The sequence below is a fragment of the Lissotriton helveticus genome, chromosome 4_1 (genome assembly GCF_964261635.1).
Source record: "Lissotriton helveticus chromosome 4_1, aLisHel1.1, whole genome shotgun sequence".
NCBI lineage: Eukaryota > Metazoa > Chordata > Amphibia > Caudata > Salamandridae > Lissotriton > Lissotriton helveticus.
Window position 1 is genome coordinate 2,021,293,174 of NC_136063.1, and position 25,390 is coordinate 2,021,318,563.

Below are 25,390 nucleotides of genomic sequence, written 5' to 3' on the forward strand. Positions count from 1 at the left end.
CGCTCCGCGTGCTTGTCCACCCGCTCCGATATGCGGTACATTCTGTATGTGAGGGCATCAATCTTCGAGCCAATCGACGCCATGCTGTCTTGCAGTCCTTTCTCCATCGTTACCAGCATGTCTTTTATATCCGCATACATTGAGCCCTCTGGGCCTCTGCTCTTCGGCGATGGCTCAGGCACTTGTGCTTCCGGGACTTTAGCTCTCCGTTGGTCAAATGCCAGCTAGGATTGGGTCTTGTCTCCCTTACCCCTGGCAATCCGTCCTGTTCCGCGGTGACGCGCCTCCCTGCACGTGAGCAGTGACAGATTTTATATCAGCACTCCTGCCGCCAACTCAGTTCACGGCGTTCCTGTGGTGTGATAGGGCTCCTCCGCCACAACACCCTTCTGGACTAATTTCTAGTATATTCGGCTCTCACCAATTCGACTCTTGGTGTGGACCGTTGCCTCACAATGTGTTCGGTGCCGTACCCCAAGCGTGTGTATTCTTGGACCCCGCTCCCCTCTCCAATTGTCGCCTCACTGGTGTCGTCAATGGCGCCTTAGGTGGGTTCTGTCGTGACCCCACCAGGGACTAGGTTGCTGCCAATTTTCACTGCTGCATCAGCTCTGTAGCTGCAGCTTTACAGTATCTTCCCCTGTTCAGCCGGTATCCAGGCCTTCCCTACTGCCCACACCGGCCTCTGTGTCCACAAAGACTTCCTCCTCCCAGTCTCCAACTGCTGTCCCTGCAGCGTGGGTAACGGTCGTAGTGTGTGACCTTGTGGGGGCTGTCTTCGGGAGTAACCCTCAATCCTTTCCACTTAGCCACTTCCCGAAGTACGGGGAACTCTCATTGCCGGCCCTCACCTCGATAGTTATATTGGCGTAATGTTGAGCAAGCTGGCGTACGCCTCTGAATTGGTGCCTGTATCCTGATCACTGCCGCCGCTCTGCAGGTCGCGCCTTCTGTCCACACGCTCACTCGGTGGCCGGTGGGGGAAGGGTCCCTCTGTATCTCCGCTTGTGTTGGGCCGGTGGCGGCGGTATTGCAGGAGTTCTTTTTAATAAAAATGCACTCTCCCCCAGTTAGGCACCACACTTACTGTCCTCTGCAGAGCCCTTGTCCTCCTAATATCCTTTGCCACCGAGTTCGTTCCGCCATGTATGGCGAGCTGTTAGGGGAGGAGGGGGGAGCCGAAGCTGCAGCACGCGTCCCTCAGTGCTGCCGCCACGGCCGCAATAGTCGTTCTTCAGGTGGCCCAGACCTATGCACTGCCGTTGCAGAGTCTCTTCCGGGTGTTACGGTCAAGTTTCGACACTCCACCGTGAGTCCGATACCAGTCCGCTGGGGGGGACAGATTCCAGTGTCTCCTTCCTCCGCTCTCCAGTGCCGCTAGGTGTTCTCGCACTCACCGGACGCCGGTCTGTTTGTTCTCACCGCCGCACACTGCTATCTCCCTCTGCTCCGCCAGCTTATCACGCGTTCCGTTGCCGCACCGGTGGTCCCGGGACTGCGCTTCCTTCGCTAGCCGTACACAGGGTCACGCACGCCGGCCAGGCACCCAGGCAAGTCCGCGGCTTAGGGCCCAGTCCGCCAGCAAACCCACGTGTGCTCCGGTTTCTCCGTACGTCGTCAAATTCCAGCGGGCTGCGTTTCAAATGTTCCCCACTGAGATCAGAGAGTGTGCCTTCGCTCCAGGGGTCTGTAGCCTCCGTTAATTTAGGATAATTATCAGTATTTTGCTTGCGATAACGCGGAGCTCGCTTCCTGCGCTTCCTACATCGGCGCTGGCAAGCTCCGCCCCCCTTGGCTTTGTTTTTCTTATCAGCCGTCCTTATTCAAATCAACACTTGTGTTAATTTTTTAAAGGGACTTTCAGAAGTTTCCCCCTACTCCCTTCATTATGCCTCTGTGGGACCTGCATTTAATCCTAATTTTTCTGATTTATGCTCTTTTCGAGCCTCTACACAGTTGTACCTTGATGCTTCTAGCTCCAAAGACTATATTTCATGTTACAGTCACTTCTGCACATTGCGTCAGTGAGCTACAGGCATTTTCAATCCATTCTTAGTACAATCACCTTCCCTTTCACGGTACTGCTTAGGATATAATGCATGCATTCTTCTGAAAGTGGTGTCGCCCTTCCATTTGGGTCAGTTCATCACACTTCCCGTTTTCTTCCTTCTGCCTGATCCTTATAAGGAGTAGGGGAGACTGCATTTTTTTGATCTGCAATGGGTCCTTAGCTTTACATTGGCAGAACTAAGGTGTATCAGGTGGATGATCGGATTTTAGTTAGATTGGTTGGTGTGAAGAAAGGAAATGAGGTTTCCATTAGAAGAGTAAGTTACTTAACTATAACAATGCACTTTGCAGTGAATTCTCTGTCTAACTGCAGATTCCCCACCACTTGCCCACCTCTCCATTCTGTGGTTTGGACTTTTTTGTGGAATAAGGTTTCAGGTTAGTTTTGGACAGTGATTCTCTCTTTTTATAAAGGTACTTTATGGTCCAAACACAGGGCAGACTTCCACCTACCCGTATTTGTTTTGATGAAAGCGGTGTTGCACCGTCAGTCACTTCATAGACTCAGGCTTACCTTGCATCATTAAACATACAGTGTTCAATATGTCTGTCAGAGCCATAAACCTATTCCCAAGTTATATTTTAAACCATTCTTTTGCCATTGCTTTAGAGTCCTACATTTTAGATATTGGTTCATGAGAGCTGGTGTTGACCTTGCACTTTACTGTAGTCTGATCAGACCATATTACCAAGATCTAGGTAACCATTAACTAAATATGTGAAGCAAGCATTTATTTTTTATTATTTGCACTTATAATGCGCAGCAGCTACCCAAAAAGGTTTTCCCGGCGCATAACTTTTGTAGGTTTGCCAGCACATCATTGTCACTGGTAGAAGGTCTGAAGACTGAAAGAAAATGGCAAAGATGGTGAAAGTTATCGGATGCACAGAATCATGACTTGGGGGCTGCTACAGAATCAGAAATATGGCTTTTCTGATTATGGCATCATAGGCATTTGACTCTTGATTAAACAAGGCCATACTCTGATGGATGGGGGAAATCTATATAATTTCTTAGAGCCTACCACATGACACGTCAGCCATGGCAAAGATAGCTTTGGGCCTGAGAATCCAATATTTACAAGGAAAACCTTAGGAGTATCATTTTGGACAAGTGTGTTTGGAGCCTGATGAGCCACGAGGAAGCCTGTGAATGGGAATATGAAAAATGTTGACAGTAGCCCTGGTGAATGTCACAGTATCCTTAATTCTGATGGTCTCTGCCAAGTCACCATTGGGCATTGCAGAAGCAACAATAATATCCCATGTGTTTCTCTTTCGACGTTTAGATATATGCCGGCAACACAAGGGTAATGGACAACATTTTTGTATTCTTTGCAGAAGATATTAACTGTTTTCCAGTGCAGAATCCTAACCTGCTTGCTCTAAGTAAGCAAAAACAATGTACATTAGACCTCCATTAATGAGAATTCTCGGTGTTGTTGCATCCTGTAATCTTTAATCCTTACACTTACAGCCCCATTCATGTGCCCATCCAAACATGCTTATTTTTTCTGCTCATTTTTATATCCTGAAGATCACAGTTGTTGTTTAACTTTCAATCAATCAGTCAGTATTTGTAAAGCGCAACCCTGTCACCCCTAGGGGTATCTGTGTGCTGTTTCTCCATCAAAGATCCTGGTCTTGAGTCTCTTTATGAAGTCTATCAGCAAGGGGGGCGTACAGTGCTGGAGGGGGAGGCATTCCAGATCTTGGCTGCGGTGTAGGAGGAGAAGTTGCTAACCCTATGGATGCTGGGGTTGTGTGTGAGCAAAGAGGAGTGAAGGAGTCTAGCGGGTTGGTGGAAGTTCAGTCGATGGTTGAGGTAGTCGGGTCCTAGGTCGTGGTTGTAGCTTTGTATGCCCTCAACAATTAATTGTGTAGCTATGTCTTTCAAATATTAAAACCTGGCTTTTGTTTTGTACCGGTAAGCAGTTGTAGCTTTTAACCAGCCAATACTATTAGCCATAAATGTTTTCACTGCATATTACTCTTTTGCAGCTTTGTGGGGAAACTAATGCTTTACAGTGGTGCCTTGTGCCATTTAAAAAAAATTGCCATCTCGAACATAAATGTGTGTATGAATATGTTGATTGAAAATCAGTTTGAATAACGGTTAACCTATTACAATTTCATTTCAGAGAATTGGACATGGAGATAAAAACCATGCAGACGCAGATCGATCTCCTATTTTTCTGCAGTTTATTGACTGCGTTTGGCAAATGGCAAAACAGGTAGGATAAATCCAAGCCTGTTTCAGTTCTGAAAATGTGAGACCGGCAAGAATATGTTTATACATTTGATTTAAGTATTTCTTTTTTGTTTATTCGTCACGTGTATGCTTAAAATATTTCTAGAGATTTCACAACCATTGTAGAATATTTCCACATCTTAAAATTATAAACAGCTTTTTTGCTGAGCTTCTTCAGTTTATTATAATGTTGATAAAATAGGTATGTGAAACCCTGCTGCTAATACCATTTACATTTCATACTGTTTTCACATTTATAGTAATTTATTTTCTATGTGACTGCAAATGAAAACTTTTGTTTTCCCAATATTTGTTGGACAATGGCTGGTCAAAGTTGTGCTTGTGGTGACATCAGTATCAAATGAAGAGCTGGTTGATTTTACATGAGTAAATTTGTTTGCAGAATTTAAAAGCCAAACAGACACATGTTACAAATAAGCTTGAAATTACCCAGCCGTAATGGGTTTAAGCATGGACTGATTCAGTACTTTATTTTAGAGTCAGTAATGAGATCTTATCACAGCGGTCTACAAAGCGGCGACAGGGGCATCCCTACACCTTCGTCAAGCACTACTGCTTGGATTCCAAGGTGCTTAGGGACGGTCACTTTCCCCGGCCTCTTTTGTAGGATTTCCTTGTCTAAGCATCCATCAGCCCTCCTCTTGGGTAACAGTATTGCTCTGAAATGTGTTCTACAGCTGAGGAACTTGCAGGTAGAAGTATCAATAGGGAAAAAAAGTTAACTGTGGTAACCGTTTTCTGGTGGATACTCTATGTACCTGCAGATTCTATATTGGCCCGCCTTCCTCCCCGTTTGATGGATGTGTTCTAGGGAAAGTTAATACTATCCCATTTTTTTTTGGTACTGCACTACTCTGTCGATGTCCATGCACAAAAAGGGACGGAGACTGATGTCCTTGCACCACAACAGGTACTATATGGCTTTAGGGAAATCACTTTAAGTCAATGTGGGCATTGTCTGAAGTCAGCACCCCCCCTCTGGCAATATGAGAGCTGTGAAGTTTCCAGATCCAGTCTGAGACCGGAGTTGTTCTACAGGTGAGGAATCTGCAAGTAGCTAGAACATTAACCTTAAGATTATCACACAGAAAAGTAACTTTTTACTTATTGCAGAGGCAACAGCAATATGTGGCTTAGCAGCAGCAAGCCTTCTAATCCTTGCTAGCACGAGGCCAGGAAGTTGGCCAACAAGATCAAGTCCCTGGGGGCAGTGCATTACCCATCCCCCACCAGTGGTGTAAAACCACTTTAATTTGTCCTTGGCTGGCCACGATTGCCTGGTAGGAAGTCTGCTCACGTGTAACCTCCCCGGATAGCAGAGCATTACATCAGATTGTTACGTCGGACCCATGGGTGCTCCAGATTGTTGAGCAGGAATACTTTGTACCCTTCCTGTCTTATCACCTGGCTATACTGCCCTCACCACAACACCTGCCAGAGAACCACTTGGCCAAAGAAGCAATACTTTCTGGTGCTGTAAAAGGATGGAGGCCTCTTCCCTATTCTGGACCTTCACCCTCTGAACTTCTTTCTATGGAAAGGCAGGTTAAAAATGTTCACTCTGACCCAAGTCCTGTTTGCCCTGTATTAATAAGACTAGTTGTTATATGTGGTTTCAGGTAGGCCATATGCAGTATCAGTTATGTATGCTCCCCTTTCGCCTTACCAGTGCACTTTGGGTGTTCACCAAAGTGATGGTGGCGTTTGTAGCCCATCTGCTGAAGTTGGGAATACTAGTCTTTCCATAACTCAACTACTGATTTCTGAAGGTGGGCTCGCCCCAAGCATTGTAGTCCACGTCAGACAACGACCAACTTATTGACATCGTTGGACTTTTCCATTAATATGCCAAAGTCACGCATTGCTTCTTCACAATAGCTCCTTCTGCGCAATGCCACCCTGGATATGGTGTTCTTTCGTGCCATCCCTCTGCCTCAAGAGTCCAGGGTAGGGCTATGATCCCGCTTTTTAAACTCTTGACCTGAGTCTCCTTCAGCGTGGCTATGAGACTTCTGTTCCTCTTAGTCTTCAGTGTTCTGCTTGTGGACCATACCTGATGGCACATGCGGGCTCTGCAGTGGGATCTGAAGTCCCAGTGGGCTCAACATCAAGGCAATCTATTAGATTTCATCCAGGTGTCTGAGGAGACAGCAAAGGATCTGGAGTAATGACTGCTCAACTGCGATTGGACCAGAGACAGATCCATCTCCCTACCCCACTCAGAACGAACTGCTGACTGATGCATTGTTGCTGGGTTGAGGGGGGTAATCTGGGAGAGGTGGCGATAAGAGGACTTTGTTTTCCAGTGGAAACTCACCTCCAAATCAATTTGTTGCCTTTCGACCATTGAGTGCAGATTCTCAAGGACAGCATGACCACTATGTGGTTTTGCAACTGGCAGGTTGATGTGGAGTAATGGGTTCTGTGCCAGAAGGCCTTCCGAATCTGGAAATGGCCATAATTCAGTGCATCTCCCTGACTGCACAGCATCTGGCAGGATCTTTAAACCTCCAGGGTGGCCAAACTTAGTCAGAGTTGTCTAGCAGATCACAAATGGCAGTTAATCTTGGAGTAGGCACAAGCCGTGTATCAGCCGTGGGAAGAACCCTGGCTCAATCTTTTCACCACCTCTAAGAAGGCGCAGTGCCCAAAATTTTGCATTGGTGTTTCAAAGGCATTTCTGCCGTGGAGACGCCTTCCGCCTACACTGGGGTTTGGGACCCCTGTACACCGTCCCACCCCTACCTCTCCTGCCCAGGGTATTGAAAAAGTTCAAGAAAGACTGGGCCCAAGTCATCCTAGTGGCCATGGACTGCGTTAAGAGTGTTGTACCCAAAACATTTGGCTGTGAGCACATGTCTTATAATGGGCTACCCTTCTGGAGGACCGCCTGTCACAGCAGCAGGACTGAGTTTTGCAACAAACCTGCTCTTCCTACACCTCCATGGGTGGAGTTTGAGCTACGACAGCTGTTGACTTTCAATATTCCACCAGAGGTGGTTGATATCATCTTTGCAGCCAAGCGTCCATCAACAAAATCTGTCTATCAAGGACCCTGGGAGAAGTTTGATGCTTGGTGTTCCTCCATACACATCCAGCTTCCAATTGTGCAGTGCGCTGGTGAATAGCTTGAGCCAGGGTTTTTCCCACGGCTGATAGACGGCTTGTGAAAAAAGGATGTTCTCCTGTTTTGTTTGTCCTTGCCCAGCAAGGCATTGTTGTGGCAAAAGTTAAGAGTTACTTATCGGCCTTCCTCTGTTAACCGGATCAGCCTTCCCTTTTTCGAATCATCGGTTGTGATGCCTTTTTGAAGGGGCTTACCCATATACTCCTGCAACACCGTTTGTAATGCTGCAGTGGGGGATCTTTATTTGGTTCTCATTTATCTGATGTGCACTCCCTTTGAGCCTTGTGCTCTTCACTGTCTAACTTATGAATTGGCACAGAATTTTCAAGATTATTATTTGGTGGCGCATGCAAGTTTCGCCAGGCATTGGTACCACACTGACAGTAGCATCCCCTACTTCAGACCGGAGGCTGACTTGGCGTTCCCGGCACCCCTCAATACATTGCTCCCAGTTGGGTTCCCGCATGACCTGCGGGATATCCAAACACTTTAAACAACTAGTTGGGCCTTGCATAAGCTGGTCAAAATCACTGGTGCACGTTTGTTGTACTCGCCTGCACTACCGCTGGCGGGCAATGACTGGGTTTCCACACTGCAGGAGGTGCTGGTAAAATGTACTGTAGCACGGTTCCGGCTTGTGAGGTTTGGTGATTTATTCTCGTGGGGGGGGGTTTCTCCCGTACGGAGGACCTCCACTTTCGTGGGGCAACTGTGATGGACCACTTCGCCCTGCAGAGATTGCAAATAGCTCTGCATCCTCAAGTATTCAGTTCTCCCTTAGAACCCCCTGAGTTTTTGCTGTTGACTATTATTAAAACAGGAGATGGGACGCACCTTGTGGCCAGAATGTATAGGGCTGCGCTGTCCCTGCTACCATCGCGCAATGCTCGGGTGCGAGCTGCCTGGGAACTAAACCTTGTGCAACCTATTACAGACGTACAGTGGGGTCGGTGGTGTACACAAATTCGCCGGGTTTCCCCTAATCATCGTCATAAGCAGCTACACTTTAAATTCTTATTGATAGTATAGAGAACACCCAGTGCACTACATAAGATGGACCCGTCTGATAGATACAACTGCCAGTGGATTCCTCACCTTGTGAATATCCCCCTGCGTCAGCAGCATTCGGAAATTCTTTTGTAGCTTCGCGCCGACGTGGAACGACGTCACAGAGGCACGGCATCGCGCACGACTCCGCTGACGTCACCGACACCATATTAGGCCCACGCCGGCGTGATGACATCAGCTCCCTTTTTTCCGCGTCATCGACGCTAACGGTTTTCTGGGATCGTACAGTAGCTTTGTAGTAACTTTGCTACTCTATGGTTATTATCACTGTATCTTTGTCTTCTATCGAGATGTCTTCGAAGAAGACTGGCTTTAAGGCTTGCGGAGAATGTGGCAAGACGATGTCCATAACTGACCCGCATGAATGCTGCGTCTGGTGCCTGAGCTCCGACCATGACGTCGAGGATTGCCCATCTTGCAAGAAGATGACTCCGAAGTCCCTTCGGGACAGGGAGACGAAGCTCCTTGTTGCGAAGCTGAAAAAATAAAAAAGATAAGAAGGCTTCGAAGACTCGGTCTCGGCGGTCGAGATCGAGGTCGCGTTCGGAGTCATCATCAGCTCATGCTTCAAAGTCCTCAAGGAAGAAGCACAAGAAGAGGAGACATGAGTCACGTCTTCACTCGGGGAAGGACTCGAGTTCGAGGCCGAAGTCGCAAGTGAGGCTCTTCGTAAGGAAGTGGAGGCTTCGGCGTCGGAAGCGCAGGACTCTGATGGTGAGACTTTGCGTGCAAATTCGCCAGGATCACCGAAGCAGCAGGCGAACCCTTCTCCGGATCCGTCTAATCCTTCTGGTCAGGAGGATGAAGATGAGGTGGAGGAGGTTGGTGAAGGCGAGGTTCCGGTGCCCGCGGGTTCGTCGACCCCGGTACCGCGGCCCGAGGAGGAGATCGACGTCGAGACGACCCCGCCTCCTCGAGAGCAACCTGGGGGCCCTTATCCAGCCTTTCTGGCTCCAGGTCAGGATCCATCCCAGTTCTTGAATGCCATGTTTGGGGTTTACTCCAGGGCAATGTACCCCTCTGGTGCACCTGTTGGTCCCACGGGTCCTATGGCGTATAACTTGGGCGTCCCCCAGGCTTATGCTCCTGCGCCCTTCATGCCTTTCATGCCGGCTCTAGCACCGCAGTGGCATTTTCCGGCACCGCCGAGGCCTTCGACGCCGATTCCATCTACGCCGGTGCCCACGACTCCGATGCAGGATCCTGTTCGACCTCGGGTGAAACTTCCTCGCCCGACTTCGGGTTCGACGCCGGCTCCGACCTCGGCAGAGTCAGTTCCGGATCCGTCGACTTCGTTTCTGAAGGTGAGGTCACGGCGTGAAGCCCAGAGACTTCTGGAGGAAGAACAGTATCGGTATGCTGACGTGGAGGAAGGAGAGTTACAGGATTCTGATGATCCTTTTGGTGACCTGAGGGAGGCCAGTGGACTTGAACTGTCTCCTGAGTGGGATTTGGCTTCAGTGTCAGACGTGCCCTCCAAGGATGTGGTGCCATATCACGTTATTAAAAAGGCGGCAGGCTTGTTGAATATTACTCTGCCCACTGCAGAGTACAAGTCTAATATTCTTACAGAGGTCCTTCACTCGCCATCTTCAGTTATTGAGCCAATGCTACCATTTAATGATGCTTTGGCTGAACCCATCTATGAAGTCTGGAAGAAGCCTTTGACAGCTCCTGCGGTTTCAAGGGCTGTGGCGAGGAGGTACAGGGTTGCACCTGGTGACCTGGACTTTTTGTCAACTTATCTCCTGCCTGAGAGTCTGGTTGTGCAGGCTGCCTGTTCTAAGAAGTCAGCGGGTGCTTTTCCGCAGGTTCCTGGGAAAAAAAGAGTCCAGGAATAGAGATCTGGCTGCCAAGAAGGTCTTCTCCTCAGCCAGTATGGCATTTAAATCCACTAACGCAACTTGTCTGATGGGACGGTACATCCATGCCTTGATGGATTTCGTGAAGCAGTTGGTGCCGAAAATTCCTGAGGTGGATAGAAAGGACTTTCAGGAGGTAATTTCGGACACTCAGGCTGCTGCGAGACAAGTGATTCACTGGACACGGCTGATTCGGTGGGGAGAGTCATGGGCTCTTCGGTGGCCACTAGGAGAGCTGCATGGCTAAAATCATCGGAGTTCTCGACAGATGTTCAGTCTGCTTTGATGGACTTGCCATTTGATGGTTCAGGATTGTTTGGCAAGAAGGCTGATGCTGCCTTGAAACGTTTTAAGGACAGCAGGGCCACGGTGAAATCTTTGGGTCTTCAGACCAGGGGTACTACTGGAAGGCGCTTCAGAGGATTTGGAAGGTCTTCCTTTCGTTCCTATAAAACATCGCAGCAGCAGCCACAACAACAGCAAAATACGCTGTACAAGTCGTACAGAGGAAGACAACGAGCTCGTCCTAGAGGTCGTCAAGCCTCCTCCTCCTCTGCCCCTTCCCAGCCCCCTACCACTGCAGCAAAGCAGCTCTAGATCCGCCATTCCGGATCATGTGGGCCCAGTGGGGGGCCGCCTTACCCATTTTCTACGAGATTGGGAATTGATAACATCAGATCTTTGGGTTCTCAATCTTGTGGAGAATGGGAATGCACTTCCCTTTCGGGAATTTCCCCCCAATTACCCTCAATGCCAGGGTTATTGTTCGGAGGACCATCTGCTGCTCCTGCAGGAAGAAGTCCTGGCTCTGTTCAGAAAGGGTGCAATAGAGGTGGTTCCAGAGCAGGAGAGAGGTCAGGGATGCTACTCCCGGTATTTTCTGATTCCCAAGAAGGATGGCAGACTCCGTCCAATCCTGGATCTCAGGATCTTGAACTTTCACCTGAGGCAGGAGAAGTTCAAGATGCTCACCCTTGCGCAGGTTCTTCAGGCGCTGCTGGAAGAAGACTGGATGGTGTCGATCGACTTGCAGGATGCGTATTTTCATATCCCAATCCTGAAGTCACACAGGAAGTATCTCCGTTTCACGGTTGGATCGCAGCACTACCAGTTTGCGGTCCTTCCGTTTGGACTTACTACTGCGCCTCGAGTCTTCACCAAGGTGATGGCTGTGGTGGCAGCACATCTCAGAAGATCGGGGATTCCTGTATTCCCGTATCTGGACGATTGGCTGGTCAAAGCAGAATCTCCAGAGATAGTGCTTCATCATCTGCAAGAGACAACTCAGTTGTTGCACAGGTTGGGTTTTTCGATAAATGTACCCAAATCTCACCTGGTGCCCTCCCAGCACAACCTGTTCATAGGTGCGGTACTGGACACTACTGTGTGTCGTGCATTCCCTCCTCCACAAAGGATTCGGTCTGATGGCTTCTTGCATTCTGTTGGTCAACCATGCACGCTGGCACATGAGGGCACTCCAGTGGTGCCTCCGCAGGCAGTGGTATCAGCACGGCGGAGATGCCAGGGAGTCAGTGAGGATCTCGAGTGAAACTGCAGCGGATCTGTCTTGGTGGAGCGTGGAAGGCAATCTGTCTCAGGGAAGGCCTTTTCAACTTCCTCCAGCGGTGGCCACAGTGATAACGGATGCATCTACTCTAGGGTGGGGTGCTCATCTGGGGGACCTGGAGGTCAAGGGTCTTTGGTCTCCAGAGGAAAGGTTGCTTCACATCAACCTTCTGGAATTGCGGGTGATACGTCTGGCACTCAAGGCCTTCCTCCCTTCCCTTCGCGGTCGGTCAGTTCAGGTCCTGACGGACAACATGACCGCGATGTGGTATGTCAACAAGCAGGGAGGAGTGGGGTCGCAGTGTCTCTGCAGAGAGGCTCTGCGTCTCTGCTCCTGGGTTCACGACCATCATATTTGTCTGATGGCAAATCATCTGGCCGGAGTTCTGATCGTTCGTGCAGACAGTCTCAGTCGGCAGTTCTCCGCCGACCACGAGTGGAGGCTTCATCCAGAGGTAGTTAGTCACGTCTTTCAGATGTGGGGGACTCCTCAGGTGGACCTGTTCGCCACTCGCGAGAATGCTCGCTGCCCGTCATTCTGCAGCCTCCAGTTTCCAATGCAAGAAGCTTTGGGGGACGCGTTTCAGTTGAGTTGGGACTCGCAACTCCTTTACGCGTTTCCTCCCATACCTTTGATTTCTCGGGTTCTGAGTAAGGTTCTCCAAGACCGGGCCCAAGTCATATTGATCGCCCCGGATTGGCCAAGAAGGGTGTGGTATACAGATCTTCTCCACCTCTCCTCGTGCCCTCCACTCCGTCTCTCTTACAGGGCAGATCTCCTCTCCCAGATGGAGGGGCAGGTTCTACACCCCCACCTCCAGACATTACACCTTAATGCCTGGAGATTGAATGGGGCAACCTGATATCCTTTTCTCTCCCGCACGATGTGGTGGATGTCATCTTGACGGCCAGGCGTGACTCCACTAAGTCCATTTATTCTTATAGATGGTCTAAATTTGTTGCTTGGTGTGGGGAGAAGTCTGTTGACCCTTTAAGGGATCGTTTGTCCAGCATACTACAATTTGCACTTTCCTTGGCCCAGCAGCATTTTGCGGTGGCAACTATCAACGGTTATTTGTCGGCCTTGTCGGCTTTCCTTTGTTTGCCAGACCTGCCCTCTTTGTTTAAATCTCCTATTGTTTTACGTTTCATTAAGGGCCTTACCAATAAATTTCCTCCTACACCTTTTATTGTACCTCAATGGGACTTGAACCTTGTTCTTACGTTCTTGATAGGTTCGCCTTTTGAACCTTTACACACATGTCCCTTGAGACTTTTTTCTTTCAAGACTATTTTTCTGATGGCAATTACCTCGGCAAGGAGGGTAAGTGAGCTTCAAGCTCTTAGTTCTAAGCCCCCATTTTTATCCATTCATGCTGAAAGAATGGTTCTCAGGACCAGGGCTGCTTTTCTGCCTAAAGTGGTAACTCCTTTCCATCTGGGGCAGTCCGTTACCCTCCCTACCTTCTATCTTCCCCCTCATCCTTCCAAGGAGGAGGAGAGACTACACCGCTTGGACCCTAAGAGGGCGGTGAGCTTTTACCTGGACAGGACACGAGAGTTCAGGTTGGATGACCAGCTGTTTGTTGGTTTTGCTGGCTGCAAGAAGGCGAAGGCGGTGCACAAGCGCACGCTCTCGAGGTGGATTATCCTCTGCATTAAGATTTGCTACGCCCTGGCGGGTAAGGACCCTCCAGAGGGTATAAGAGCTCACTCTACTAGAGCAAATTCATCAACTTCTGCATTGTCTAGGGGTGTTCCTGTTGAGGATATTTGTAGAGCTGCGACTTGGGCCTCCCTCCACACTTTCGCGAAGCATTACTGCTTGGATACTGAAGTGAGGAGGGAGGGCCACTTTTTGCGCGCTGTCCTCCAGGATTTTCTGGTATAGGAGAGTGGACACCCTCCTCCGGGAGTGAGGACTGCTGTGGGACTCTATTCACAAGGTGAGGAATTCACTGGCAGATGTATCTATCAGAAGAACAAGTTACTTACCTTCAGTAACGCTTTTTCTGGTAGATACAATATCTGTCTGTGGATTCCTCACTGACCCACCCGCCTCCCCGTTGTCCACTCTTCTATACTTGAGTTGTTGTATTTTATTTAATTTTATTGTCATAGGAAATGTTTCTAATGTTTAAATTTCCTGCATTGGTTTCACACTGTGTGTTATCTTGACATTTATGTACTGTGTATACTCCTGCTGTCATCGGTCCGTCCGTGTGCCTCAAAGGCATGGAAAAAAGGGCGGAACTGATGTCATCACGCCGGCGTGGGCCTAATAAGGTGTCGGTGATGTCAGCGGAGTCGCGCGCGATGCCATGCCTCTGTGACGTCGTTTGACGCCGGCTCGAAGCTACAAACGAATTTCCAAATGCTGCTGACGCAGGGGGATATTCACAAGGTGAGGAATCCACAGGCAGATATTGTATCTACCAGAAAAAGCGTTAACGAAGGTAAGTAACTTGTTCGTCTCATTCACACTCCTGCCTACGGTGACGCTCACCAGATACAGACTTTGCACATCGCACATGGACATGCTCCAAAATTAAGGGATACTGGATGGCAATATTTGGGGAACTATCCCGCGTGATAGGAATGGAGCTTACACCTGTTCCACTTATGGCACTAATTGGGTATGTTCATGACCTTCCCAAGGCTAAATGGAGATTCGTTGCCGTCACCTTTCTTATTGCTAAAACAGAAGTGGCCATAAACTAGGGCTGCGCTCACAGTCCTACTGTCCATTCCAGGCTGCGCAGCATGGCATATTGCAACACTAACAGTGCCACATATGTTCTGTTACAGCCACCTGCTGCGGGGCCCCTAGATATATGGCAACTATTTCACTCATACCTGCGATAATGGCACCACTTCCATTCCGACCTGACACACTGGGTTTAAGGGACGGTGCGTAGAGGGCATAAGGGTGACATTTGTGATTTCACAGATTTGTAATTTTGAAATATGTATGTATTCCTTTCTCTGTATCATGGATATTTTGCTAATTGTTGTTGCTAATTGCTAATTTTGCTAATTGTCTTGAATCTTGCCCTTGCAGGGTCATACCTTGCACTGCATCGCAATCACTTTGTAAACATATGTTAAACTCAGTAATTAGAATGTAAAAAAAATAAAAAATTATAAAATTGTATTTAACGGCTTAACATCAGTGAGGTGAATGAGCGAAGTCCAGGCTTTGTCTATAGTTCCACATATACTTTTTTCTTCTAGGACAAATTAGTCCTCCGTTCAAAAGTGACTTTCCTGTTCGAGGCAGTCACACCTTCCCTCAGAGGGCAATCAATCATCTTGCCAACTTTCTGTGCACCGCCTTACCCCTGTAAGGAGGAAGAACAGCTTCACTGCCTTGACCATAAGAGGGCACTTAGCTTCTCTGTGTTCCCAGCCAGAGACTGCAACAGGATGACCAACTTTTCGTCTGTTTCTCTGGTGCCAACAAAGGCAGAGCTTGGCAAAAGAAGGCCATATTTATTTCATTTTATAATTGAATTTATACAGCGCAACAGATACCCAAAGGTTTCCCGGCGCTAAGAACGCACAATAAGAAAGAAAAAAAAAAGATAAAATCAATGTAAAAAGGAGAATCTATTGATTAAAAAGCCAGGTTTTTAAATTTTTGCGAAAAATGTGATAATGTGGTTCCACGCGAAGGGAAAGAGGCATGGAATACCACAGTGCTGGAGCCAAACGTGAAAATGAACGGCCCCCCATTTTGATTCTCTTAATCCTTGGAATTTGGAAGTTATGCTGATTAGAGGATCGAAGGAGGCCTGAAGGGCAGTATTGATGAACTAAGGCCTGTAGATAGTGGGGGGCTACCCCAGCATTGATCCTATGCATATAACACAGAGCTTTAAATTTAATGCGGCTCTCAATCTTAAGCCAGTGCAAATCACATAACGCGACTGAGGTAGATATTCCATTTGGAAGATTGCAAAGCAATCTGGCGGCAGAGTTTTGTACCACCTGTAACCTGTGCAACACTTCCTTACCCACCCCCAAGTACAGAACGTTTCCGTAGTCCAGTCTAGATGTTATAAGAGCTTGGACTACCGTTCTTTGGGCGGGCAATGGAAGCATCCACAGGATTTTTTTCAGCCATATCAAGATGACAAAGTAAGTAGAGGCTACCTTACCAGCTTGTTGCCTCAAGGTGAGTTGGTCATCAACCAAGAAACCAAGATTCCGGGCGGTTTGCACAGGAAGCGGCGGGGGTCCCATCTGTGAAGGCCAATGTTGGGGGCCCTAGAGGGTTTTATTTTTGCCGAAAAGAAGAAGCTCGGTTTTACCACCGTTGAGTTTTAATTTATTGGTGTGCATCCAGTCTGCGATGTTTGTTAACCCGGATCTCAGCAAAGAGGTGTTATTATTAGATTTGGTGGAGAGCGAATAAATAAGCTGGGTGTCACCGACGTAGGAATATACCGTGAGCCCAGCTTGCTCAGCAATAATAGCTAAGGGACTAACATAAATGTTAAAAAGCAGAGGGCTCAATATGGAGCCCTGCGGAACTCCATATTGAGACAAGTGGACTTCAGATTTGGACGTAGAAGAGAAGACCTGAAAGGTCCTGTTCGTCAAGAAACTGGATATCCACTCAAGTGCCGAACCCGTGATACCGCATAATTGAAGGGTATTCAAGAGGATAGGGTGAGAAACTGTATCAAACGTGGCACTTAAATCAAGGAGAATAAGTGCCACGGTTTCACCTCTATCCACTTGAAGGCGGATGTTATCAGTGACGCCCAGTAATGTGGACTCAGTAGAAAAACCTGTGTGAAAGCCAGACTGAGAGGTATGGAGAAGATTGTGTGTCTCAATGAAGTTAGCAAGCTGGGCCATGTCTAGAAAGTATGTGTTTTGCATCAACTTCTGCTCTGGACAACCCAAGAAACAGCCCCCAGAAGGTTTGCAATACTCACTGAACCGGAGCAAATGCACCTGCCACTGCCCTGGCATGGTGTGCCGGTTCTAGACATTTGTAAGGCTGCAATGTGGACCCCTCTCCACATGTTCTTGAAGCTTTACTTCCTGGATAGCCAGGTCCAGTGGAATGGGCGCTTTTCCCAATCTGTCATGCAGGATTTCCTGGGCTGAGCCATTCCACTGACCCGCCACAAAGTAGGTGGACTGCTTCGGTATCTATATATAGGGTGAGGATTTGCGGTTAGAAGCCTCTAACAAAAAAAAAGTTACTGATCTTCAGTAATGCCTTGTTCGAGGCATATGAGCTGTAGATCGCATACTTTTGCATAATCGCCATCTGGTGTTTGGCTCGGATGTTTGCACTTTGTTATTGTATAAGTCTTTGTAGTCACGAGATAGGTGACTCCTCCTCTGGTTAGTAGTGCGCGTTGGAATCAACTCCATCCTTAGATTGTTTTTCTTCTCCATCAGGTTTGTATATAATTTGCTGCGCTAGTGGTCGACTTCTGTTCGATTCCCCTAAGATGCACAAAACGCTCACCGATCGTCTGTTTTGTTTCGATCGCAATCTCTCTCGACGCGTATCCAGTTCCAAAGAACTTTTCGAGTCCGGTCATTGCCGTGGGCCGTTGTGCCGATCGACGGCATCAACCAGCATATGGAAAGGACTCCATTTACAAATGCAAATGTGGGGCTAAATTCCCACATTTAGAGCTCCAAGAGGTTTGCAACCTTTGTCTCTCGCCAGACACGAGAGTCGACACTCCAGGCCTGTGACTCTTTCAGGTCTAAGAAGACCATACGTGATCGCCGGGCTCGACGTCACAAAATGTCCAGATCAACAGTTTCGGTGCCGGAAGACATCTTAGAGGCAGGCACCGAAGATCCAGAACCAGAGACAGAAGATGAACAGGTCAGTGTCTCCAAAGCCAATGATTCGGACTCAGAAGACCAGACGATTACCCCAGGTCAACGGAGCATGAGTACTGACGTCGATGCCCCGGCCCCGAAAACACAAAAGACTCCGGTAACACCTTCACCTTCAGGTCTGGGTCGACACCGAGACAAGTCTTCAGAAGCCCTGCCTCCGGCCCATCTCCGAAGCGCACAAAGCCTTCAGGCAGCTCGGGATCGAGTCAGCCACACCACTGCGTCAAAAAACCATCTTCGGAACGAAACGCAAATCCAAGGTCCTGTCAACCCCAGAATCTTGGGCACCAAAACCAAAAGTAACAGAATCTTCGGCACCAAAGCAAATTCAAACCAACGAAATTCTCGGAGTCGAAACTTCACCTAAGCAAAAGGAGACAAAAACCCCTCCTAAAGCTAAAGAAGTCAGGCCAAAACACCACTCGGAGCCGAAGTCCTCGGCGCCCAATAAAGACAGCGGATCCAAATAACTTTTCCACCCAGATTCACTGGATCCTTAGCAAAAATCACTCCATATTGACCCCATTACTGGCCACGTCACCTCCATACCACCTAAAAAGAGAAAATTGGACACCTCAAACTCCTGAGATACCTTCCAAGAAAAAAGACTCCTCAACCTCACCTATGAGACCTTTCTCTCCATCTCCACCAGCAAACATTATACCCTCTTCAGCACACTCTACAGTGCCGCCTCTTTCACCTGCACCAGGTGGTGAGGATGAGGGAATAGAAAAGGACATGTGTAAGCAATGGAATTGCAATTACATCCCCTCATAGAGGCACACCTGGATGTTCATAAGCAATGACTCTGTGGTTTTTCAAAGTTCGGCTTTATTTTCACATTTGTATTATTTTATAGAAGATTTCAATGTTTCACAAATGTATAGATATTGAACTCATATCTATATGATGTATATCAATTGTAATCCAAAATGCTCGGATGCATTTCGGGCTGCACGCCCTTTATCAAGGAGACACTACAATGAAGAAAAAAATGAGCCCGGGTCAGGGTGGATGAATGAAATAAAATAAAATAAAGTTGACAAAAAAATAACCGGTCAAGGAAGTGAGATGGCCTGAACAGACAACTTATAAAATGAGTGACATGCAGCGGGTTATCAACGCCAGTGGTAGTTAAAAACGTGGAGTTGTGAGGAAAGTGACACTGAACCATGTAAAAGGCGCCAGAGTCATCAAAGGTAAAACATACGTGATAGTTGCAAATTAAAAATTCGTGCAGGCGGAGTAAATAGTGACCGCGCTAAGCGCGAGTGCAAATTAACGGTTTACTAGTCTGTGTAGGGAACATAAGTGCCCTAGGAAGGAGACGCGCTAACCGCGTGTGAAAAGTACTGGGCGACCGGGGTGACCGCGCGAAGCGCGTGTGCAAGTTATCATTTAGCAGGTCTGTGAAGGGAGCATAGGTTCCCTGGGAGAGTAACTTACTTGGAGCTGGACGCCTTAGCGGTCAAAGTAGATAACGCGACGGTCTGGCAATGCGGAGTAAAGCATTGTGGGGTGTATACATAGGTGAAAAAACAAATGACGGACTAATGATAGTAATAACGGTGGCCATCTTGAAACGATAAGTGAAAAGCTAATAACAAAGTGACCATGCAGGATTAATGGGGCAAAGAAATCAAAATCAGAATAGAGAGCAAGGCACAGTGGTATATATTAGTTAAAGGTAACAACTATATTCTGTACGATCATTCAGACCATGAGGCTTCAAGGTCTGTAGGCGAAATGTCCATTGGAGTTCTTTCTGCAGCAGTGTTTTCCGGTTGTCCATACCTTCTCTGTGTGGGACACACTCTAAAACCATGAATTGAAGTTGAGCAATGGTATGATGGGATTCTTGGAAATGTGTTGCAACGTTAGATTTCTCATTTTTGGTTCTTATGTTGGACTTATGTTCGTTAATACGAACCTTGATTTTTCTCTGTCTTGCCAACATAAAGTTTACCGCAAGGGCATTTTAAAGCATAAATAAGGTTTGTCGAATCACAGGTTGCGTTGACTCGCACTTTTATGGGATTATGCTTCATTGGATGTTTGATTGTGTTGCCCTTAATAACACAATTACAATTATTACAGTTGTGACAAGGTTGGGTCCCTTTGAATTTCTGCAGTGCACCTACCACCCTTTCTTACTGATGAGGGAATAGACCCACATCACACAGATACTGATGATGACACACACAGTACCCCACCTCATGACTCTTGGGATGACTACAATGTCCCAGGTGTGCCTGAGCCAGATATATATCCCTCTAGACCATCCCCCCCAGATGATAATGTAGGATTTGCCCAACTGATAAATAGAGCTGCACAATACCATGGAGTTCAACTCCATTCAGACCCTTTTTATTATTATTATTATTATGGAACTGTTATAAAGCGCATGGTTACGCGCCCCGGCGTGTCCCCGCGCTAAGAGCGAAGTGTGAAGTAAGCAGATCAAGAGGTTACAGCAGAGCTGAGCGGAAGAGGTAGGTTTTTAGGGCTCTGCGGAACTTGGCCTCAGAAGGTTCGAGGCGAAGCTCCATCGGAAGCAAATTCCAGTTCTTGGCTGCAAGGAGCCTGAAAGATCTACCCCCCCCATGCGAGCTTTACGGATTTTGGGGACAACAGCCAGACCGGAGCCAGAGGATCTAAGCATCCGCTCTGGTCTGTAGGGGGTAATGAGGCTATTTAGGAGGGCGGGTGCCCTGCCTCCAATGATGCGATGACACATGCATAGTGCTTTGAAGGTAATCCTTTCTTTGATCGGAAGTCAGTGAAGGGACTTTAAAGCAGCTTTAGCGGACGTTCTCCTAGGAAGCCTCAGCACCAGCCGGGCTGTGGCATTTTGAAGTACCTGGAGACGGTTGAGGCTTCTGGCTGTTATACCCAGATATAGAAGGTTAGCGTAATCGAGTCTAGATGTGACCAGGGCATGCACAAGAGTCTGCCTGGCACCAACAGGAAGTAGGTCCAGGACCTTAAGTAAGCTCTTGAGTATACCGAAGCACATTCCAACAACCCGATTAACCTGGGGAGCAAATGACAGGTCGGAGTCAAATAATACCCCAAGATTTTTGGCCTGTTGGCAAGGCACTGGAGTAGAGCCCAGGCAGTCTGGCCACCATGCCGAGGACCACACAGTCGGACCACCTCCCACCACAAGCACTTCAGTTTTGGACCCATTCAGCTTCAGGCAGTTGTTAGACATCCAGGAAGCAAGCTCCTGCATGCAAGCACTGAAGCTGGATACCGCGACTTCAGGTGCCCGTGACAGTGAGATGACCAGCTGTGTGTCATCGGCATATGACACTAGTTGGATGCCATGACTTTCCACAATGGTGGCTACAGGGGGAAGCATATAGGTTGAACAGGGTAGGGCTCAGGGCAGAGCCCTGAGGGACCCCTTGATCAAGATTGAACACACGAGAGTAGTGTTCTCCCTGTCTGACCTGAAAGCCCCTATCAGTCAGAAAGGATTGGATCCATCTCAGCGCTGCCCCATTTACTCCGCCTTTGTTAAGACACTGTAGCAAGGTGAAATGTGCTACAGTGTCAAAGGCAGCGCTTAGGTCAAGTAAAATGAGAGCCATAGTATGCCCCTCATCTACCCCTTGCCTGATGGTCTCAGTGGCCATGAGCAGCGCGGACTCCGTGGAGTGGCGTGAACGAAAGCCAAACTGAGTAGGATTGAGAAGGTTGGCTTTCTCCACAAATGCCATAAGTTGAAGATTTGCCACCTTTTCTGCCACTTTGGCCAGGTAGGGGAGGAGGGAGATGGGACGGAGATTGTCCAGCCTGTCCCAACTAAGATTCGTTTTTTTTTAAGCGGGAGTACTATCGCTTGCTTCCACCTTTTGGGTACGGTGCCGGACCTAAAGGAAAGATCCAAAACATCCCTAATATAAGGTTCAAGGATTTCAATACTCTCTCCAAGAAGTTTCGGTGATGCCGGATCACGGGGGGGATCCTGATTTAATGGAGCGGCATATCTGTTGAAGCTCATTAGGGGATGGGGTGAGAAAGTTGTCCAACCTATTAACACCTACATCCACCAGTAAACTCTCACTGAACTCTTTTCCCTCTTTCTTTCCCCCTGAAAAAGCAGAATAGATAGTGGCCACTTTATCAGAAAAGAAGGCGGCAATGCGGTTGCAGGATTCCTCTGAGACCGAGGATGGATCAACAGGTGAGACACAGAGAGAGTTTTCCTTATAAATTTTAAATAGCTCCTTGGTTGAGTTTTGAGCTTCTCCTATCCTACCTGAAAAGTAATTAGTTTTGGCACGCCTGATCAAGCCATGATATTCTCTGCGTTTGCCTATAAATCTCAGTTTTGCTTGATCGAGGTAGGCCACCCTCCACTGTCTTTCTAGTTTTTTACATTCTGCTTTAGCTAGGCGAAGTTCTTCGCTAAACCAGGGGGCGGATTTATGGGGTCTACCACAGGGCTTTTTATGACAGAGAGGGGCTGTGTCATCCAAAGCATTAGTAATACGACCTTCTAATCTGGCAGATGCAGTAACAGCATTCTCACCTCCTGGTCTGCCGCCTTTGGTCAGAGCAGCATCGAACTTGGCTTTGGAAAACGCAGTCCATTTACGACTCATGTATTTAGTATTAGAGCGCTTTTGGGTATTGCTAGCAGGGATAGTTATTATAAAATGTACTAAGAAATGGTCTGACCAGGGGACAGGGACGTGGGACTTAACTTCTATATCTTCCCAGTTGGCAAAAATGGGATCCAACAAGTGGCCTTTTTGGTGGGTTGGAGCCTTAGATCCAATGTGTAGTTGGAGGGACTGTAGTTGCTGATAAAAGTCAGTGGCTCCTTTGTCTAATAGATCATCCAGATGGATGTTGAGGTCACCTAAGAGCATAAACTTGTCCCTACGCAGAGCGGCTTCCGTTATGCCTTCGGTAAGGCTGGTGATGAAGTGGGTGGAAGGACCTGGAGCGCGATAAACCAAGAAGCCCTTCAGCGTGTTCCCATCGTTAACCTTAATGGAGAAGGCTCCTGTCTGACTATCAGCATTAGCGAGAGGACAAGTAGACAACACAGTGGCTGCTTAGATATTATGGCAATCCCCCCACCTCTGCCTTCAGATCTATCCAGGCGTACCAAGGTGTAGCCAGCAGGGAGAGAGGCAGCTATATCCGGCTCTGAGTTGGAATCAAGCCAAGTCTCAGTAAGAAACAGGAGATCAAGTTTCATATCTACGAGCATATCAAATATATCAAGACTATGTTTCCGCAAGGATCTAGTATTAAGTAGACCACATGTAAGCCTAATGTTCTCAGCCCTAGTCGTAGATCTGTTGTGCCAGTTACACTGACACTCTTTGCAGTTATTGGTGTCTTCCGCATTAACACTATGGAGGCAGGCTTTGGCAAAAACAGGACAGAGGTCGTGGAGTTGTTGTGCGCTCCAGCATATCATCGACCCATTTTGGCCAGGGGTCATGGCCCCTGTCCCCGGCCGCGGACGGGCGCAGACGGGCTCGCCTTTGGCGCGCCCGCTGCGCCCGTCCGCTGCGCTTCCTAGGTGGGGGTGCCATTTTATGTCAGAAGGGGCGGGAGGAGCGGAGCACTAGTCTGCTCGGCCGCCTCCTCAACCAAGATGGCGGGACCCACGGGGGGAGAGTCTCCAATGAATAGGTGAGACTATGTGCAAAAGAGCAAATAACATTTTAAAATAATGGGCAGCAAGAACGTTATTTTTAAAATCAGTGCAATTCACAGCAACAATTTAGCAGCACTCAAAAAGTCACTGGCATAGGTCCCGGCTTCCGCCTCAGGACGATCAACACACCACACACGCTCGCAATCAGCGGGATGCGTCTACAACTCGGGTTTTTATGTCAGAAGGGGCGGGAGGAGCGGAGCACTAGTCTGCTCGGCCACCTCCTCAACCAAGATGGCGGGACCCACGGGGGGAGAGTCTCCAATGAATAGGTGAGACTATGTGCAAAAGAGCAAATACAATTTTAAAATAATGGGCAGCAAGAACGTTATGTTTAGAATCAGTGCAATTCACAGCAACAATTTGGCAGCACTCGAAAAGTCCCTGGCATAGGTCCCGGCTTCCGCCGGGACCTATGCCTATTCCTCTAGAGGAGGATGTTTTACAAGAGACATTCTCCCAGCCACAAAAAACTACAAATACTCTCCCTATACTCTAGGGGATGATTAAACATGCCCCTGAGGTTTTTAAACATCGTGGCCGGGCTGGGATGCTGAGAAGAAATACAAGCCAGCTCAAAGCGATCCAGCTTACATCACAGGTAAACTCCCTCTGGAATCATTGGTAGTGGCAAATGCCCCCAAATGACCAAATTTCCAAACCACAGGTGATGCCCCTCTGCCAGACAAAGAATCATAGCTCCTAGACGCATCAGGTAAAAGGGCTGCGTCCCAGGCAGCAAACCTCTGGCGCAATGCTAACTCACAAGCTTTACTTGCAAGGTACAACAGGGCTCACTATGATGAACTTGAATAACTCCTGCAACATCTTACAGATGAGTACAAGACCTAAGCAAATGATCTCATACAAGAGGGAAAGTTCACAAACACCTCAATAAAATGTGCCCTGGATGCTGCAGATACAGCATCCCGCGCAGTTAATACAAGCGTGTTATTATGTTGAAATGCGTAGCTGCGCATATCGGGCTTTAAGCAAGAGGTGCAATCTACCATCCTCAATCAACCCATAGATCAGGAACACTTGTTTGGACCCACTGTGGACACATCTTTAGAAAAGATGAAAAAGGACACAGATACAGCCAAATCCATGGGGGGCTCTACAAGCAATAACTAGTAGAGGTTCCTTTTGTTGCTCCTCTTACAGGGGCGCCTCCAAGACCACTGGTACCACTTCTAAAAGCCCCACTCAAACTTCCCCTAACATAGGATATTTTAGAGGGACTTAAAGAGGCAATGACAGGGGCAAAGGACGTGGTTCTAACACCCGCAACTCCCCCACCACAAAACAGTGACTTTCCTACACTCCCCCCAAACCACTCCACTCCGGTCAGGGGAAGACTATCACAGTTCCTACCTGTCTGGAATTCCTTCACTACGGACAAGTGGGTAAGACAAATTATCCAGTATGGTTACTGCCTGGAACTTACTCCCCAAACAACGTCCAATGTCCACAGAACATCTAACTCTTCTCAAGCAAGAGGTTCTCTCTCTCTATTGCAAAAACATGCATGGGAACTGGTTCCCCTACACCAGCAAGGCACAGGGGTTTATTCCCTTTATTTCCTCATTCCCAAAAAGAACGGCTCTCTCAGGCCAATATTAGACCTCAGACCTTAAACCTGTACATGCAGTCCGACCACTTCCACATGGTCACTCTACAGCAGATCCTCCCACTGCTCCAACAAGGCAATTTCCTTGCCACTCTAGATCTTAAGGATGCCTACTTCCACATTCCTATTCACCCTGCTCACAAGAGATACCTAAGGTTCATGGTGGATGGACAACATTACTAATTCAAAGTTCTTCCATACGGAGGTCACAACAGCACCCAGAGTCTTC

The 25,390-nt window shown here is 48.0% G+C and overlaps 1 protein-coding gene across 4 annotated transcripts in view; it reads left to right on the forward strand.

Annotated features, from left to right (window-relative positions):
• MTM1 (myotubularin 1) overlaps positions 1–25,390 on the forward strand; it is a 739,022-nt gene that overhangs the window by 562,748 nt on the left and 150,884 nt on the right. For all 4 annotated transcript variants that reach the window (XM_078688643.1, XM_078688645.1, XM_078688646.1 and 1 more), the window contains exon 12: positions 4,212–4,304. In XM_078688643.1, the coding sequence (XP_078544769.1) occupies positions 4,212–4,304 (93 nt within the window). The remainder of the gene's footprint in view (positions 1–4,211; positions 4,305–25,390) is intronic.